General features: G+C 40.6%; 2 protein-coding genes across 2 annotated transcripts in view; one reads left to right on the top strand and one right to left on the bottom strand.

Annotated features, from left to right (window-relative positions):
- LOC139303654 (zinc transporter ZIP11-like) overlaps positions 1–3952 on the top strand; it is a 100755-nt gene extending 96803 nt beyond the window's left edge. The window contains exons 8-10 of the mRNA XM_070927494.1: positions 3312–3410; positions 3544–3702; positions 3855–3952. Coding sequence (XP_070783595.1) covers positions 3312–3410; positions 3544–3702; positions 3855–3933 — 337 coding nt within the window. The 3' untranslated portion in view covers positions 3934–3952. The remainder of the gene's footprint in view (positions 1–3311; positions 3411–3543; positions 3703–3854) is intronic.
- Positions 3953–6200: 2248 nt separating this feature from the next.
- Positions 6201–8133, bottom strand: LOC139303522 (ankyrin repeat and SOCS box protein 12-like). The gene is made up of 2 exons (XM_070927366.1): positions 7368–8133; positions 6201–6692 (listed from the first exon to the last, which is right to left on the bottom strand). Exons 1-2 carry the CDS (start codon positions 8128–8130, stop codon positions 6541–6543), a joined length of 915 nt encoding a protein of 304 aa, XP_070783467.1. The 5' UTR covers positions 8131–8133; the 3' UTR covers positions 6201–6540.
- Positions 8134–19219: the final 11086 nt, after the last annotated feature.

Here is a 19219-nt window from a genome sequence, read left to right as displayed (position 1 = left end):
GACGTTTCAAATACTCCTCCATCAGGTCTCGGACCTCCAGTTGAGGAGTGGAATGGTTCATGAAAGCGAATTTTGAGCGTTGGTCAGAAAGTATTAAAAGGAGCTTTACATTTCATAAATTCTTCGATAATGAAATTGAAGGTAATCAAATACTAAAACATAACTTAAATGTTCCTACCCCAATTAAATTAGTCAGTTCAAAAATATGACGACACTGAAAGATCGGGGTCTCACCTCATTGGCCTTCTCCTGTGCAAACACCCTCTGCAACATTTCCGCTGTGCCCATGGTTTGTTTCCCTAAGGTCTTCCCAACTGTCTCTATGATCATGGAAATGACAAGAGCCCCCAGTCCCACAGCGTTAGGCACCAAGGTGAGCCCACCCAGTGCAGAGCCCAGCTTCTCTACGGTGGCTGCAGCTTCAGTGAATCCTCCATTGTATAACACTTGGTCTCTGTAACCATCCAGCACTTCGGTAGAGTTGAGTCCAGAGTAACTTAGCAGGGAGCTGAGTGAAGAGTTATAGTCATTTGTCTTCTACAAATGTAACTTTGACTGTTGGAATTAAAAAAATGAAGTTGAATATATTCACCTCGTCAATGATACGTTTTATACCGTTTTAATTTGTTATTTTTCCCACTATATTACTATCTCTTGTATTATCAGATTGGGTTTTTATCCATGATTTTCTGAAAGGTTGAATTTGACTTAACAAGACATAGTCTACAGCCATGCCAGCAGCTCTGTGAAGCTGTACTCTGCTACTGTAAATGCTAACGTCAGCATGGGAACATTCTCACAGTGACAAAGCTAACATGATGATGTCTCGCAGGTATAATGTTTACCATGTTCACTATCTTAGTTTAGCGTGTTAGTATGCTAACGTGTGCTAATTAGCCACCAAATTAGAGTTTTGACGCAATATTGTATATATATATTATAATTGTCTTATTTGTTGACATTTGTCTTAAGTCATTTCAGCCCATAGTTTGGTTAGTGTCACCTGTGGACTAAGAGGAAGAACTGTACGTAATAAATCTAGGTCTTTATTTAAATTTTATTCAAATGTTTTCCCACACTGTGATTCTGTGATTGTCTGCTTCATATATCCTCAAACTACCTTTAAGTTCAAACAAAGACATGCATTTCCCTTTGGGCTGTGAACATGCCTACCTGTCAATTCCAAAACCGTGCCATTGTTTTGAATTAAACAGTGCCTCGGGGTACTTGTTAAGTTCCACTAGTCGCTCCTCTGGAGACAATGACTGGCCCATTTTCTGTTTTGCTGTTTTTCTGGGAGCAAGAAGAGCAGAGGACACGTTTACTAATTGTGTTAGAGCCTGAGTTTTTAAAGGAAAGGCGGCATCCAAAAACACTTCATGCAGTTAGCTTAGCTTAGCATAAAGACTCGTCTGGCTCTGTTCAGTAACATAATCCACCTACTTGCATCTCTAAAGCTCACTAACACGGTATGTCTCATTTGTTTAATCCGTACAGGCGCCGGGACAGAGCCAGGCTAGCAACTGACCCATGTTTCCGGCCTTTGCGCTAAGCTAACAGTCTCTTAATATTTAATGGACAGTTGTGAGATTGGTATGTGGGACTATTTAGTGACCAGGAGCAGTGACTTCCTTGAATCTCCACTGATTGCCTGGTAACGGTGACTGCCCCTGGTCAAGAAATAGGAAATAGGAAATGGGTCCCACAAATTGTTATTTTTACACTTTTTGAATGGATTAAACACACACACACACACACACACACACATATATTATATATATAGATATAGATATAGATATAGATATAACATATTGATTAGCCTATAGATGGAGCCAAGCTAGCTGTTTTCTCCTGTTACCAGTCTGTGCTAAGCTAATCTAACCAACTGCTGGCAAGGAAGCGAATGTGTGTGTTTCCCAAAATGTCAAAGTCTCACAAAATCGATCATGACTGTAACAGGCACAGATTTACTTGTGTGTTAATAAATACAAAAATAAAAAAAACAGAGATCACAAGACCTTAGACAAAGACACTAAATCTATCAGCAGGTATGTTTAACTCATTGCTTTTTTCATTTTGATGTTACCTACTGTTACCTGCCTACACGGCAATGGCCCCAACTTAACTCTCAGAGAGTGCACACCTCCACCAAGCCTGCACTGGCTTCTAAATGTTTCAGTACATCAAAACACTTTCTAATAAATAATCATGGGATACATTTGCTAGATTATTTCATTTCAAGCAAGTGTAGCAGTTCATGACATCAGCGAAAAAGTAACAAACAAACAAATGGGACTGAAAGCATCAACTATTTGGAGAAAGTATTAACTCACCCAGTGAGAACAGAACTGTAAAAAGAATCAAGCAGCAACCAGTGGTGGTTTCCCTCTGTCTGAGTAGGTTCAGGTACGTCTGTCAGTTTTAATACTGGAGACAGTTTGAACAGTGTGGTTAAAAGTTCACATTGCGCCATTGTGGAGGGTTGTTGCCAAGAAAAAAAACAGAGGGCAATAACATCTGTTGCACATGCACAAACCAGTGGTTCTTTGCTGATACTTTTTTTCCACTTTTCCACACTGGCAAGTGTGGAAAATAACATTTGGAGAAATTAAATGAAAATAAGTCCATTGATGCCTCATTGTTGGGACCTAAACGTTTTATTTGTCCATTGTAGTCTGTACAGAGCATGAAACATTTTAGCTTCTTGTGCTTTGACTAAGTCACCACATTTCTGTTCATTGTATGTTCTTTCTTTAAACTTTGGTTCGTGACCAAATACCTGCAAAAATGACATTCCCATAAGCCTCAGTTGTACTGTGTGTATGTTGCTAATTAGCCAATGTTAGCATGCTTGCAAGCTAAACAATGATGGTGAACAATTTTATAGCTGATAAACATCAGCATGTTAGCATTGCCACTGTGAGCATTCTAACACGCTGACGTTAGCATTTAGCTGCTTAGCTTAGCCTCACAGAGCCGCTAGCATGGCTCAAGATTCGTAGTTTTGTCCTCCACTTCATCAGGTGAGACGTCTTTCTCGTGTTTTATGGATTGAGTGACAGTGTATTTCTTTTTATTTTGGAGTTTCGTTAATATGCAGAAGCAAACTAAACTTCAACATGTGAACACCTGGTTGACGTCCAGTCATCTGTTGGTTAGTAATGAGACTACCGTATTGTAGGTCCTCAAGAGGTAGGTTGTTAATATTTATCAAAAGAGATATGGTCTGACTGGGGATTTCTTTTTACTTGTTTGTTTTTTGTCCTCTCAGAATTGTTTGTTTTGCTTGTTTGTTTTTTTTGTCCTCTCAGAAATTTGGCCATCGGTATTGGCATCCAGAATTTCCCAGAAGGCTTGGCAGTGAGCCTGCCGCTCCGGGGCTCAGGGGTCTCAACATGGACCGCCTTCTGGTAAGCGTGTCTGTGTCTAAGGACTGTGTCAGAGGGTGCAATAGTTAAACAACGTTTTGCAAAAGCTTGGGCTTGAGTACAGATACTTTTTAAATTTGAACGTTGTGACTGACTGTTGCTGATTTGCCGTCAGGTATGGCCAGCTAAGCGGCATGGTAGAGCCCATTGCTGGGTTGCTGGGCGCCTTCGCTGTTGTCTTGGCAGAACCTCTGTTGCCATATGCGTTGGCGTTTGCTGCCGGGGCCATGGTTTACGTGGTGGTGGACGACATCATACCTGAGGCTCAAGTCAGGTGAGAAGGAACAGGAGGAATTAAAGTAGAACTATGGAGGGGTGGATGACAATTTTTCTAACAGATGAAAGAGTGAAACACAAATAAGGAGTCTTTCAGCATCTCTCTCTAACTAATCTCCCATTTCTTCGCTACGACTTGGGTGTCACCAGTGGAAACGGGAAGCTGGCATCCTGGACCTCCATCCTGGGCTTCGTAGTGATGATGTCACTAGACGTAGGGCTGGGCTAAGGTCACCGGCACAATGAAACCCTCAATGACCATGATGTCATCACAGTGCTGCTGACCTCAGTTTTTTTGTTTGTTTTTTTAAAAATGGGACCAAGTGAAGTGTTTTATTCTGAAACACTGTTCATCCATTTTGTTTGAATTGTTTCTACTTGAAATTTAGCCATGATAACAGAACACAGAACTATTTTGTAAAAAAAAACAAGTTGTGAGGATGACTGCACTTGAATAGTTATCTTTAATGTGTTTTATTGTCATGCTAGCAAGTCATTTCCTAATAGCAGCTGTCTCTTTTTTTCAAATGGCAGACGTGTCATTTGGGAATTAATTTACAAATATTTAATGAATATTTCCGCGATTCCAGAGCTTGTGAATGTTTGGCTGAGAGGATGTAGCTTTTTTGAGTTCTTCTTTTTCCAAAACATTATGTCAAAACAAAAGGTGATCAGTTATGAAAGTTAAATGAATGTTATTTTTTAGTTTACTTCTTCCAGTATTTGTATTTCCTCATGATGGCAATACTTGAGTCTGATTTGGTAATTTATGGGACAGTCAATGAATGCTTAAATTTACATTACAGTTTATGTGATGGTGTACTGAAACATGAAATTCCAAATGTAATTTTTTTTTTTTTCTTTTCAGTTGTGTCTACACAATTATGACTTACATTTACAGTAATTTGTCGACTGTTTCAGACGTCATACATAATTTACTTCTTCCTTTTCTACGTTCTAACAAGCGCAAAACAAATGATTCAGTCTCTCTTTTTCAACCAAATGTAGTGCCTTCTTCTTTTTAGGACACAGTCAAGTCTCCTGCCATCTACAGGTCAGTCTGAAGAATCACATGTTGTGGTCCATGTGTAATTATTTAAATGCCGATGAAGTTGACGCTGACGTGTGAAGTATTTATATGATTAAACAACCAAGTGATTCTCAGTTTTCTTCAACTTCTGGTTTTTAAGGCGCTCAGTATGTTGTATCCATCTGTCTTTTCTACGAAGACAAAATGCTAAGACGTGACATTGAGCTAACAGATGCTAGAGTTTTCTCTTTAAATCATCCTTTGTTTTTGTCTCTGGGCTGGTAAGTATAAAAGAGACTTTTTGTTTTTGTATAAATAAAACTTGACTTTTAGCTTATTTAAAGTCTTAGTGTGATGTTAGGTGCTGAATACGGTGACTCCAAATTATTGGAAAGTAAGGACTATAATACGTCTACGCAAAATACCCGCCTTTTATGCACTGAATCAACCAATAGCAGGCCCTGAAAGGCTTCATGCACACCAGGTCATGTTAACACTTCCGTGCTTCAGTATATTGAAACACGCCAGAGGAAAGCTCATATACGACATCCCCCTGTGGTTATGTTGACAATATCAACATATGATATTGGATATTATTCAAAAAAAATCTTTTTTGTATGTGAAGGTCCTATTAAGTCTTTGTATGTAAATGATTTGGTCATCCCGACTTTTCCTCTGGTGCCACCAGCAGTCTTATCCTGTGAAACACCTGCAAAACTAATGACATTCCCATCAGCCCCAGCTCTACGTTGTGTTTAGTGCCAATTAGCAAATGTTAGCAAGCTAACAAGCTAAACTGTGATGATGCACATGGTCAGTGTTATAGCTGCTGAACATCAGCATGTTAGCATTGTCACTGTGAGCATTCTAACATGCTGACGTTAGCATTTAGCTAACATGCTGTATCTTAACATTGTTAGCATTGCCCTGGTTATCATGCTGATGTTAGCATTTGGCTCAAAGCACTGCTATACAGGCGGACAGAGCATGTAGTGTTTCTTCCAGAGCAGTTTACCTCAAGATTAAATATTTCTGTCAAAAGTTTACTGGCAAGTTTATTTAGAATCTGTTTAATTAGTTGTATATAGCTGGGTGTTTTTATTCACTGTCTTTCAAACTCACCAGTCCCAACTAATTATTATTGCACATTTCAAAATATATACATTATAGATGGTGGTGGTTAATGTGAACGTTCAGAAGAAACACACACATGATCATAAACTTTTTCATGTGGATGGAGTGTGGCTAATGCTATGCTAAGTGTATAGCTGCTGCCTCTTCTGGTCACGCCTAACTGACTGGGGAGACCTCTGGAGATCTCTTCAGTGATAAGGGTTATGCAGGAATAAGAGCAAAATGTTAGTCTTACGATTTAAGACGTAAGACCAACATTTAACTCCATGAGCGGCCTAATGTGTGCTGACCTCGATTTATTTTAAGAACTTGTGCATGTTTTTGAATGGACAGAGGCAAGTATTTTATTTTTCATGGGACAAACAGCTCTTCTGAAAGGAGCAACTAACTTGTGATGAACATGTGGCAAAGAACTGTAACTCCAAGAAACAGCCTCCTTCAGAGAGGTCTTCCAATAGCTCCAGGGTAAGTACTAATAATAAAACGTAAGTACACACCACTGATCCACACATTTCATGTTTTGACTCGAGAATCAGTCTTAACAGGACAGCACATGACCAGACATAAGTCATTAAAAAAAAAACGTCAAAGGTGGTCCAGAGTCTACAAATAAAACACAAGCTTCAGCCTAAATAAAAACAAATGTACACAATGTGCCTTCAGCTCACTGAGCTACAGGACAGCGACAGGGGCCGGCTTGTGTTGCAAGAAGCTAATGAGACTCGTTGGCATTTCCAGCTGGTCGATACAGTGGATCTTGTTGATCTTTTTGAGGTATCTCCGGACAGCGAGTCGGCACTGTGAAGTCAAGGCCTTTGGATTTCCTGAAGACAGAAGAAAAAATATATATATATATATATTTTTTTTTTTAAATACATACTCATATTTCATTTCAGTACACTCCTTTATCCAACAACATCTGCCTGAGGCCACGCGAACTCTTGCTGTTTAAGTCCTGTAGCAACAACATGCTCCATGCTCAAGGGTGTCCTTTAATGCGTGCAACCACGAGACTACTTTTGCAACTTAATCTCCATCACCATGATGAAGAGTGTAACTCAATGGTCTTTGTTAAGCATTGGCTATGGGGTACTTCTTCAGTGGCTATTAATATCAATGTGTCAAAAATATGGCATTATCCTGCAGCTGTGTGTTTCCTACAAATATCCAAGGAAGGATGAGGAAAACCTTCAGTTAAACTCGAGTAAACATTCCGTAATAATTCATTTATTATTTATTCTCAATATATGTAGAGTTGTATCATGGCTGTAGACACATTTTTTCATGAAAACACTATCTAGGTTACTCGACCAGTTCATTTTATTGCAGGCCTACCACTTAAAAACCTTCTACTTTTTTTTTTTGAGTCTAAATATGTGCAAACGCTCAACTTCAGCAACTCTGCACTGGCCTTCAGTCTTACTTTGTTGTGATTCAACATCCTGTTTGAGTCAGAAATCACAGGAGCAGGGCACCATATGTGCAGTTTGACTCGATACCTCTTTCCTGCAGAAGCAGCTCCACAGCCTCATTCTGCTTGGTGGACTTCTCGATGATCAGCGTAGGGAGGTAGACGTTTGCGCCGAAGTCGATCAGAAGCTGGATGTACTCCACGCCACAGCCGTGCCTGAGGCACATCTCCAGCACGGTTTTGGGCTGCTTGATAGAACTCAGCAGCTTTGCATCTGTGCAGTTGTAATCCGGGTCTGCCCCGTAGAGGAGCAGCAGTTTGAAACACTCCATGTGTCCGTAAACGGCGGCCAGGTACAGCGGCCCGCTGGACACCCTTGCACTGGACGTCCACAGCAAGACTTTGGAGCGGGAGTTCACCTCTGCGCCGTGTTTAAGCAGTTCCTTTAGTATCTCCACATCACCCTCCCGAGCAGCAGTGAGGATGGGGGAGCAGTTGTTGGACGAGCTCCCGTTGGGGTTGGCGCCGGCTCCGAGGAGCGCTAAGACACAGTCCAGGTACTTTCCACGAACAGCTGTGAAGAGCGGTGTCTGAGCCTTGACATCCACACAGTCTAACAGGGCGCCGTGGGCTAGCAGAACCTGCAGGCAGCTGAGATGGCCTTTCGACACAGCAGCGTGCAGAGGCGTGCCTGCAATGCCCCAGCCACCTCTGCAGTTGATGACTTTCTTGTAGATTTCTTGGCAGAGCATCTCATCAAGGAGTCTGTCATTGTTTTGTAACACTGCTTGTCTGAGCTGGGAAATTTCACAGCTACTTTCTTCTTCTGCAGAGGTCCTTAGTTGAAGCATAGAACCTGCTGAAAAATGTCAACAAAGATGGGCAAAGTGAACTCGACACAAAATACATATTTCACAATAGCTTTCTTTTAAAATGTGTTTACATGAACGAGATAGTTGAAACTGCACAGAAAACGATTCAGTGCTTGAATTGGGCTGAAAAGCTGCAAGAACTTTGCTGAGTACTCATTCAATACCATATAATAACATTTACATGGAAGTGACCATTTGAAAACTCATTTTGCCACAACATCCGTGTGTGGAACTGTCATTCAACAACTTGTAGGCGTCACTGTCAGTTGCAGAGATGCTCTCTATAAACATACTGTAGATAAGAAAGCGTCAAGACACACTGAATGCGCTGCAACGACTCCATAGAAAACCACTACACCAAGCTCCCATCCAAATGTATCACAATTTAACGTTTAATGGCTTGTCGACTGAAATACACAACTAGTCGGTCACAACTTACTCTCGATAATGAATACTTATGGTCTTCTGGATAATTCGGCATACACCAAATCCATATGATATTGCTAAATTAAGTACAATAACACTACTACCTTGTTGTTCTGAAACAGGAAGTATGGGGAAATGAAACGCATTTAACTACGACTTGGTGTAATGTTATTGAACGAGTGCCGAACTGACGACTGGCGGAAATATTCTGTACATGCAGTAGCTATTGACTGACTCTCCCTTCATACAGTAACGTCACGTACCAGGGCTAATATGCGCTGCCCAGCAGGACGGATTTCGCTAATATTCCGCTAAAACAACCACCGACATATCCCGCTAGCTATTTAACTGCAAATTTCGCGTTGCTAATCGCGCGTTTCCTCGCTTTCACAATAGTTGTGGGAACATAATGAAGCCGCACCGTTGTGATTTCATCGTTTTATATTAGCCTACCTGAGATATGTCACCATCAACTGCCCTCTTCATCTTCCTGTTTGTTCCTCTTCTTCTTCGGCCTGTTTGTGTTGTGGATCACATTCAGTTTAATGTTGCAATGCTGCCCTCTAGTGTTTCTAACTTTTTCTGTCTAACGCCAAGCTGTATATAAGTGAAATGGAAAGACGCCATTTTAACCCTCTGATGCACAACATGGGTCAAAAATGACCCGTTCATTTTCAGTGGTGCTTAATAGATAGCTGAATGTTTCTTTGTATCTTTTGAACAAAATTATGTCTTCCCCAGGATTTTAAGAAAGAATTATTATTTTTTAACTATAAATATATTATAATAAGTCATCATATTCATTTCTCTGTCTTGCTATGTCGTGAAAACAATGTTGTTTACACACCTGACTGAAACTTTCAGACTAAAAGTTCAAAAACAACCCGCCAGGATGAAAGTCAACAGTATAATTTCTTTTCACCAGGCGAGGGGGGAGATCGCCATCCTGAAGAAGCTGCGGTGCCTGGATCCAGACACGTGCAATATCGTGAGGTGGAATGGCTTTTTCTTTGACAAGGCTCACATCTGTCTCAACTTCGAACTCCTGGATCAAAGCCTGTACGCTTACATGGCGTCACAACACAAGTGGGGTCTTCCCATGACAGAGCTGCGACCAGTAATAAACCAGCTGGCCATAGCCCTGTCCCACCTGAGGTCCCTGGGAATTGTACATGCAGACCTCAAACCTGACAATGTCATGGTTGTGGACCGCCAGCAGCAGCCACTGAAAGTCAAGTTGATTGACTTTGGCCTGGCGTGTCCAGTGTCTGCTGTTCAGCCTGGTGTGTGTGTGCAGACCACCTGGTACAGAGCACCAGAGGTCATGCTGCACATTCCTTTTAATGAGGCCATAGATATGTGGTCTCTGGGCCTGGTAGCTGCAGAACTGGCTACTGGGCACCCACTCTATCCTGGGGAGATGGACTATGATATGCTCAACTTCATCATAGATACTCAGGGCCAGCCAGCAGACTATGTGCTGGACAAGGGGATGGGTACAGGCTACTATTTTTACAAACAAAAGAACGGCCAGCAGCACTGGAGATTTAAGACACCAGAGGAGTTTGCGTATGAGACGGGGTTCTACGCTACAGAAACGAGACGTGTCACGTTCAAGAGCCTTGATAACCTTGAGCAGTCGATGGACATCTACAGAGGACAGCACAGTGAACACCCACTGCTTGTGGACCTGGTCAAGAGGATGCTGCAGCTGGACGCTGACCAGCGCATCAAACCCCTGGAGGTTCTGCAGCATCCATTCTTCACACAAAGACTTCCTCAAAGCTCCCGTCCCGACGTCTGCAATAATATGACAGACACAGAAGAGCAAACGCCAGAAGTCGGTCAGCAGCCATCCTGCTACCAGACAGCAGGACCAGAGTACATTCGCGGTAGGGTGGAGAATACAACCACCCCTCTGGCTGCTGAATCAGAGGGGAGGAACCCAGAAGAGGTGGACATCCAGCCTGAGAGCACAGCTGAGAACGACGGCTGGCTAAGGAGCTTCGTCAGAGGGATTACAGAGGTCTTCTACTTGACCAATGGATCAATATTTCACTTTCAATTTCTCATTCATTAAAAAAAACCTTGCTATTCTGTCCAGCAGTAAATCAAAATGTTGTCTGTACAGAATGGCCACATGCAGGTACTGCATTTGATCCTTGCTGCTGCAGTTTTTTTGTCCTGTCTGCAGCGCAATCAGTGACACTTCTCCCCTCTCCACCTCTCCCCCTCTCTCTTTCTCTCTCAACCCAACCGGCCGAGGCAGATGACTGGCCACCCACAGCCTGGTTCTGTGTTGTAAAAAAAAAAAATATATATATATATATATATATATATATAGTATTTAATCACAATAAAAATGAAAAATTTGTATCAGAATTCATGTACAGGCGTCTCTCAGATTTTTGTCACAGTCTAATTTCTGGGTTGCGACTCTTGGAATATCTCTGTAGTTGACGTTCATGCCTGTAGGCAGGAGAGTAATCTGTTAACAACAATTTACACTTATTAATCGCTTTTTATTGCCAATATGTGAACAGAGCGAAATACTGTCTTAGTGGATAACGTCAGCTAATTCATCCAGGCTCCCAGGGCTAACTTGGCTGGTAAATTGGCGAGCTTGCCATTTGCAAATCACTATCAGTGATACAAAGCAAATAGATCCATGCAGTGTAGCTAAGTTACAGCTAGCTAACTTACTTTGGCTTGATTGCTCGCTAACGTTATGGCTAGCAAAATACTATTTGAGTGGATCTGTTAGTTGGCTAACTTAATTACTTCACCAGTTTACGTGATCCATGATACTAACTGATGTATTATGACAAATGGCATTGATTTTAGCTAACAATAGATGATGTAACGGTACAAAGCAAAGATTAATGTTATAGGAAATATGGACGTGGGGCTATTTATGTTTTTTTTATTTGTTTAACTTAGCCTCGTAACGTTAGCTGATGAAGTAACTTTCAAACTGTAAGGTAGTTGGTATCACGGAGCCAATGGTCCAAATACAATATAGGAACATTACAGATGGTAACGTTATTCTGAGTGTTAATCACCGTAAATTATTCTGATGTATGTCATGTCACTGTTTTGGCCGATGCCCAGGATACTCGTTCACTTAACGGCCACCAGTGATGTTATTAACAACAACTTTCTGAAAACTATCTCTCTATTTAGCCCCCCTGCTCAGGATTACTCTTTACTACTTCTCAGGTTGTTCAGTATGTCTCGCAGAAAGTGCTTTTTCTGTCGGTTAGTTTCTTGATGGACAGATGGCTTTACTTGTTGCTAAAGTAATCGCTAGCTACTGCTAACTGTAGCTGCCGTTAGCTAATTAGCTGTGCATCAAGCAGTCATCTTGGTCATAGAAAGATACTATGTCTATGCTCTTAGCTAGCTGACTCTAACAATCTGACTCTCGGAGCCCCAGACTGAAAACCTCCTCCTCCAAAGCTCCTGTGCTGGCGGTGTAAAGACCAACACTTTCCCGGTGCTCAGAGCTAACTGAGCTAACGGCAGCTACTGTTAGCAGCAGTTAGCGGTTACGTCATAAAGCTCTCTGTCCATCAGGAAACTCAGTAAATCAATGAGAGTTGAGGCAGAGCAGCCGGAGGACATCAGAGGGAAAACCAGAAAACATTTTCTCCATAAAATTATCAAGTTTCACAAAAATCAGTGAATGAAGCTGCGCGTTTTTGTACAGTAATCAGTGAGGCCCACTCCCCACAAACACTCTGCTCTGGCGGCATCTGTTGTTTTTCCAGCCTACTTCTCGTCTCATTTGTGGTCTGATGAACAGTAAGTTCAGTGCCCCATGTCGCTATTTTTCGAGCTAAGTTACTGTAGCTATCGTATGCCGTCGAGCACACCGGCAAGAGGATCAAAAAATAAAATAAAGAACCAAAGGAGTCGTTCATGAGTTTGGTCGCTGGTGGCGGGTGAATGAAACAAACCAGGTTACTTAAAAGAACCTCTTTTCTCATCACTACTGTTTGTTCTTAGTCTTCCTCTTCATTGTGTGTATGTGTTGTGGGTCACACACCGTTCAATGTCACAATGCTGCCCTCTAGTGTTTCTTACTGCTACAACAAAATGGAGCCTGGAGAGCGCCACTGGAATGATTATAGACTTTTACAGAGTTTAATTCTAATCTATCTAAAAAGAAAAAAGCTCTTGAAAATTGATTAATTAGATTTGCTTTCAGAGCATGCATTATAAAACTCATGATAATAAAATAACAATGAGCTAAAATTATTAAAATCAGGGAGCCTCAAAATGTAAATAAATAATAATAAAAATACATTATGAAATAAATAATCAACCCTAATAATCATGAGTAAATTCTGTAAAATTAATTAGTTAATCATTAAATTGTAAAATAAAACTCGACCTGATTATCATGATTATTGTTCAGTCCTTCTTATTATTCTTATAGTTTTATTGGAGTTCATTTTTATTCAGTTATACAAATTAAAATTGTAAACGCTCTTTTTCAAAAGTCTGTTTTTATTCAATCAAGGCATATTTTCCAATTAAAGTTTCATGTCAGACTTTATTCTCTTTAATGCCAACTTGTAAATAAGTGAAATGGAAAGATGCCGTTTTAAACTTAATCTTGTGATGACGGACATTTTGAAACAAAACGTTATCAAATGAAATAAAAATAAACTCCAATTAAACTTTGCACATATCATACTAATGAGATGAGTTTGAGAAGTTCCAAAAATAATTTCTCAAATTATTGGTTCTTTTGAATGTTTTACACAGTTTATTCATTTTTAGGTGTCACACTGACTTATATGAATAATTTGTGAGATGGAATGTGGTAGGCGGACACATTAGTAAATGGAATAACAAAAAGTTATTCCAACTATTAATTCATAATTTAATGAGAACGTAAGGAAACAGAAATACTTATAGATATGTAGAGATGCAGAGGATCAGTTGTCAGTGAAATGAGTGAGGCAGATTTTATTTATTTTTGAAGTCAGAGTTGGATTTAAATGCTTAAATCCAGTACTGTCAACTACAGATCATATACTGTCAACACATTTAAAAAAAAACTGGACAACTTTTTAGAAGATTTCTTGTAGTTTGTATCCATTTTAGTCTGTCAGTTGGTCGGACAACGTGGAGTGGGACGGGCCAACTGACGTTAAAAGAGACGTTCAAGCCCCTGTAGAACAACACAACACTTTTACTGTTGTAGTCAGTTCATGAAATATCAATGGGATATCGAATGTGTTTCAGTAAGGGTGATCAAAGCATCATCTGATATGAAAATTAACAAAAAATATATATGACTACATGTACATTCATACATTCCTGCAAACACACAGTAAATGCACACACATGCACGCTTTGATAAATCTTAAAAATAAATTTTTTTACATCATATTTTCGTTTTGCCACATTGTTATTCTCTAATGAATAATAAAAATGGCATAATTGGTAAAATTGCATTGCTTGTGTTTGTTTTCAATGAGACACTGCCAACAGTTGATCTAAGTGGGGGTCGATGTGCACAGTAGAATGCCATCTCCTCTGGATAAAGTTATATAGCAAGTTGATGAGCCCGAGTACATTTTTAAGAAGATCAAGTTACTTTTTATCAAAACAACAAACAACTGGCCACCTCAAGTCCAAACACCAACATCACTGAATGAGGGGATATTTGGACTGAGGGAAGCCAAAAATACAGTCAACTATTAAGACTTTGGAGGCGCTTGCAAGAAGAATGATAAAATATCTACTTTTAGAAAAACTCAATGCAAGTATACCAAAAAAAGAATGGAAACATTGCACTCAAACACACATACACACACACACACACACACAAACACACGCACGTGCACACGCACGTGCACACACACATGCACGCACACACACACACACACACATTAGAATGTTGGGCGACATAGAAGCCATCAGTGGCTTTCATGTTAGTCAGTTCTAGAATGTTTAAAGTTTATAAAGGGACACGTCGAGAGATATACGTGTTTCAGTGCTCATCAGACCTTCAACCTGACTGCAACGAGAACAACTGCGAAAACAGCGAATCTTCTTTCACGTTTGGACTAACGGCTCCAAAAAACACAACAAGCACATCCAGCGAAATGGCAGTGAACAGAACAGCTAGTAAGTTGAATAATTCCGCTACTATATTTCTGTGTGGACACCAGACTTTACCACCATGGGTGATCCAACACTTTACAGTAGAGTTACTAACATGTTAACCACTTCAAAACAGTATAAGAAACATTTAAGAAGTTTGTTTATTCAAAGAAAAGTTTTCTCTGATGAAAAATGTTTGTGCACAGTGTTGCACATGTTATGTTGGACTGTACAAACATGGCTTCATATTCTAACCATATCTTCTGCTCTCCTTCTTCCTCACAGACGACCTCCAGATCTTTAAAGGGAGCTCACTTGGAAAGTGCCACAAGGTGGAGGCCTTCCTCGGAGAGGGCGGCTTTGGTTTTGTAACCAAATGCCGCAACACTGAAACGGACAAGAAGGTGGCCATCAAAGTCAACAAGAATCACCCTGATGTCGTCCGGCAGGCGAGGGGGGAGATCGCCATCCTGAAGAAGCTGCGGTGCCTGGATCCAGACACCTGCAATATCGTGAGGTGGAATGGCTTTTTCTTTGACAAGGCTCACATCTGCCTCAACTTCGAACTCCTGGATCAAAGCCTGTACGCTTACATGGCGTCACAACACAAGTGGGGTCTTCCCATGACAGAGCTGCGACCAGTAATAAACCAGCTGGCCATAGCCCTGTCCCACCTGAGGTCCCTGGGAATTGTACATGCAGACCTCAAACCTGACAATGTCATGGTTGTGGACCGCCAGCAGCAGCCACTGAAAGTCAAGTTGATTGACTTTGGCCTGGCGTGTCCAGTGTCTGCTGTTCAGCCTGGTGTGTGTGTGCAGACCACCTGGTACAGAGCACCAGAGGTCATGCTGCACATTCCTTTTAATGAGGCCATAGATATGTGGTCTCTGGGCCTGGTAGCTGCAGAACTGGCTACTGGGCACCCACTCTATCCTGGGGAGATGGACTATGATATGCTCAACTTCATCATAGATACTCAGGGCCAGCCAGCAGACTATGTGCTGGACAAGGGGATGGGTACAGACTACTATTTTTACAAACAAAAGAACGGCCAGCAGCGCTGGAGATTTAAGACGCCAGAGGAGTTTGCATACGAGACGGGGTTCTACGCTACAGAAACGAGACGCGTCACGTTCAAGAGTCTTGATAACCTTGAGCAGTTGATGGACATCTACAGAGGACAGCACAGTGAACACCCACTGCTTGTGGACCTGGTCAAGAGGATGCTGCAGCTGGACGCTGACCAGCGCATCAAACCCCTGGAGGTTCTGCAGCATCCATTCTTCACACAAAGACTTCCTCAAAGCTCCCGTCCCAACGTCTGCAATAATATGACAGACACAGAAGAAACACCAGACGTCGGTCAGCAGTCTTCAAGCTGCCAGACTGCAGGACCAGAGATCATTCGTGGCAAAGTGGCTCAAAGACTCCCTCAAAGCTCCCGTCCCGACGTCTGCAGTAATATGACAGACACAGAAGAAACACCAGAAGTCGGTCAGCAGTCTTCAAGCTGTCAGACTGCAGGACCAGAGATCATTCGTGGCAAAGTGGCTCGAAGACTCCCTCAAAGCTCCCGTCCCGACTTCTGCATTGACATGACGGCCATAGAAGATGAAACACCAGAAGTCGGTCAGCAGCCTTCCTGGTACCAGACAGAAGGACCAGAGATCAATCGGCACAGAGTGGCTCAAAGACTCCCTCAAAGCTCCCGTCCCGACTTCTGCATTGACATGACAGACATTGAAGAGGTGGACGTCCAGCCTGAAACCACCACTGAGAACAACGGCTGGTTCAGGCGCTTCGTCAGAAGAATTACAGAGACCTTCTACAACTACTTCTCCATATAAGCACGAGCAGCCGTCAACACCTGCAGTTTGATCGATGGATCAATATTTCTCATTCATTATTAACTAAAAACAATGATATCATAATAATATAATAATAATATAATATAAAAAGAATTTTAAAATTATAATATAATAACATAATATAATTTCGTAATGTAAAAATAATTTAATAATTTAATATATAATTTAATAATTTAATATATAATTAATTTAATAATTTAATATATAATTAATTTAATAATTTAATATATAATTAATTTAATAATTTGATATTTATAATATATATTAATAATTTTATACTAAACTTTTATAAAAAAAAAAACTATATATATGTAATCATAATAAAAAAATAAAATTATATCAGAATTCATGTACAGGTGTCTCTCAGATGTTTGTCACAGCCTAATTTCTGGGTTGCGACTCTTTGTTCTATCTCTGTATTTGATGCTCATGCCTGTTTCCTGAAGGGGACTAAAGATTGGTTTTATTCAACATCTTTTTATTATAAAATGTATAATTAATATAAATGTTTTTCATGTAAAAATACAAAAATTGTTCAGCATCTGAAATCTTGATGTTTTAAAGGTATGTGTAATAACAATACAACGTGTTATTTTTAGTCAAACGTCATTTGAATTAATAATCTATAAAACTCTTGGAGAGGTCCCTTCAGAGGTTTTGTTCCTCGGTTTTTCATTTTACAGCTGATTATGGCTTCTGAGCAGACTTTCTTTCCACAGCGACGAAATCTGCAAATGAACTTTACGATGAATTTTAATGTTAATATTACACCCAGTAAGAATATGAGGTCCGCATTTATTCATTTTCTGTTTAAAAAGTGAAAAGTTTCTTACTTCACATCGTGTCATGTTGGTCCTCTGTCTTGCCTTTCTGACATCTGGACATTTATATGTCAAAACTTGACATTTATCGGTTAAATACAATCTACTTAGTTTAAAACAGCGCATTTCCATTTGCCTTTATTCTGATTCAGCCGCGAACATAACACATATATACATCAGAAGGCGTGTTTCCATGTTTTCTCTCATTATCATACAAGTTTATGAGATAACAAGGTTTTAAGGTTAGATTAGAAGTTGTGAAATGATTTGAAGCTTTTTAGCTGACAAATGGATCTCATTACGCTGGCTCAATGACAAAGAAAGAGTTGATTTAATATAGTTGATTATTATATTTTACAGTGGTGGAAGAAGTATTCAGATCCTTAACTAAAAGTAGAAATAACACACTGTGAAAAATAGTAAAGGTCCTGCTTTCAATAAAAAGTATCATCGTCAAATTTCACTTAAAGTATCAAAAGTAAAAGTACTTGTTGTGCAGTTAAATGTTATATACTAAACTATTGTTTCTTCTATAGCAATGCATCTTATTCTATAAGACCATCATATGTTTGTAGCGTCGCTGTCCTGTGAGAACCACGTAGCTCTAAAAGGTCAACTAACAACAATAAAAGCCCTGCTTTCAGCTTTGTGTCCAGCTAATCCAAGGGGCGTTTAGAAATGATTTAGTTAGCTGAAGAAGTAGGAGAATTTTCTCAACAAATAAAGGAACACTTGTAATCTGAATAACTAGTAGCTGTCAGAAAAAAATATAATATTTGCCTCTGAGATGTAGTAAAGTAGAAGAATAAAGTAGTGATGGTTGATGTAAGTTTTGAGCGTGTGAGGCAGCCTAAACTGTACCACATCACATCCACTGGAACGGGCACTTTAACATGTTTTAACCACCATAGGGGCATCCAAAAGGGTGCCAGGGGCGGGTGATCACCAGGGGAGGGTGTAAAAAGTGAAAGTGTGAATTGTAGTGAAGTGGACACGTACTGAAAAGTACATGAGAGTAAAAGTATCGAATACTTTCTCTGTTGGAATTGGTAGTCTATTCAATGTAACCAGGCTGAAACACAATTGTATCCATAGCAACGGACTGACAATTCCCGGCTGTGGTTGCCTTATCACTGCCCTCAGCTTTATCTGCTCCTTCTCCAGGCAACCCCGATGGCATCCTTTGTTTTAAAACGAAGTCTGTTTCTTTTGCTTGTGCGTCACAGGGCCTTTGTGTGGTTAGGGATGAGGTCTTGGTGTCCGTGCTCGGACAACAGGCCTGGGGGCGCAATGCAATGAAAATTTTGTTTCAAGATTTGAGAAAATAACAAAACAAAACAAAAAAACCCAATTTGTAGCCAAACAACACTGACACCATAATGACTCTTTTGGTCCCCGAGACTTGTCCCTGTCAGGACCCTTAGCAGCATTCTGCCTGAGTGAGTCTGAGTTTCTATTGAGAGCCAGGGGTTTTACAACATGGTAATGAGCAGCGCTGGCCTCCTCTGTCCACTCTGCTTCTATAGCTGTTGCTGAGAGACACAGCAGAAGTCACCCAGGCGCTCAGAGAGAGAGAGGAGAAGAGGCCTTTAAAACAACGGCAGCGCCATTACTCATGGTGTGTTTGCAGGATGAGTGGGGGGGAGGAGAGCATGTGCAGAAGACACAGAGTTGGGTTTGGAGGGACTGAAAGGAAGACAATATTTTCAACTTGTGCACAGACTCTGAGGATGAGTGTGATGATGGGAGGGCATTGATCTCAACAATGCTCCGGCAGTGATGAGGCAGAGAGTGTTTATTTCTTATGGAGGATACGATGTGCTCTACAAG

This window comes from Enoplosus armatus, chromosome 20 (genome assembly GCF_043641665.1).
Source record: "Enoplosus armatus isolate fEnoArm2 chromosome 20, fEnoArm2.hap1, whole genome shotgun sequence".
Classification (NCBI taxonomy): domain Eukaryota; kingdom Metazoa; phylum Chordata; class Actinopteri; order Centrarchiformes; family Enoplosidae; genus Enoplosus; species Enoplosus armatus.
The sequence above is the reverse complement of the archived record's forward strand: the minus strand, read 5'-3'. Positions and strand labels throughout refer to the sequence as shown.

Bases quoted from the DNA above. Each gene is read 5' to 3' on its own strand.
- LOC139303522 (XM_070927366.1), bottom strand. From the start codon at position 8,130: ATGCTTCAACTAAGGACCTCTGCAGAAGAAGAAAGTAGCTGTGAAATT. The intron at 6,693-7,367 runs GTATCGAGTCAA...TTCTGTCTTCAG, and splicing joins GCTGCTTCTGCAGGAAAGAG to GAAATCCAAAGGCCTTGACT.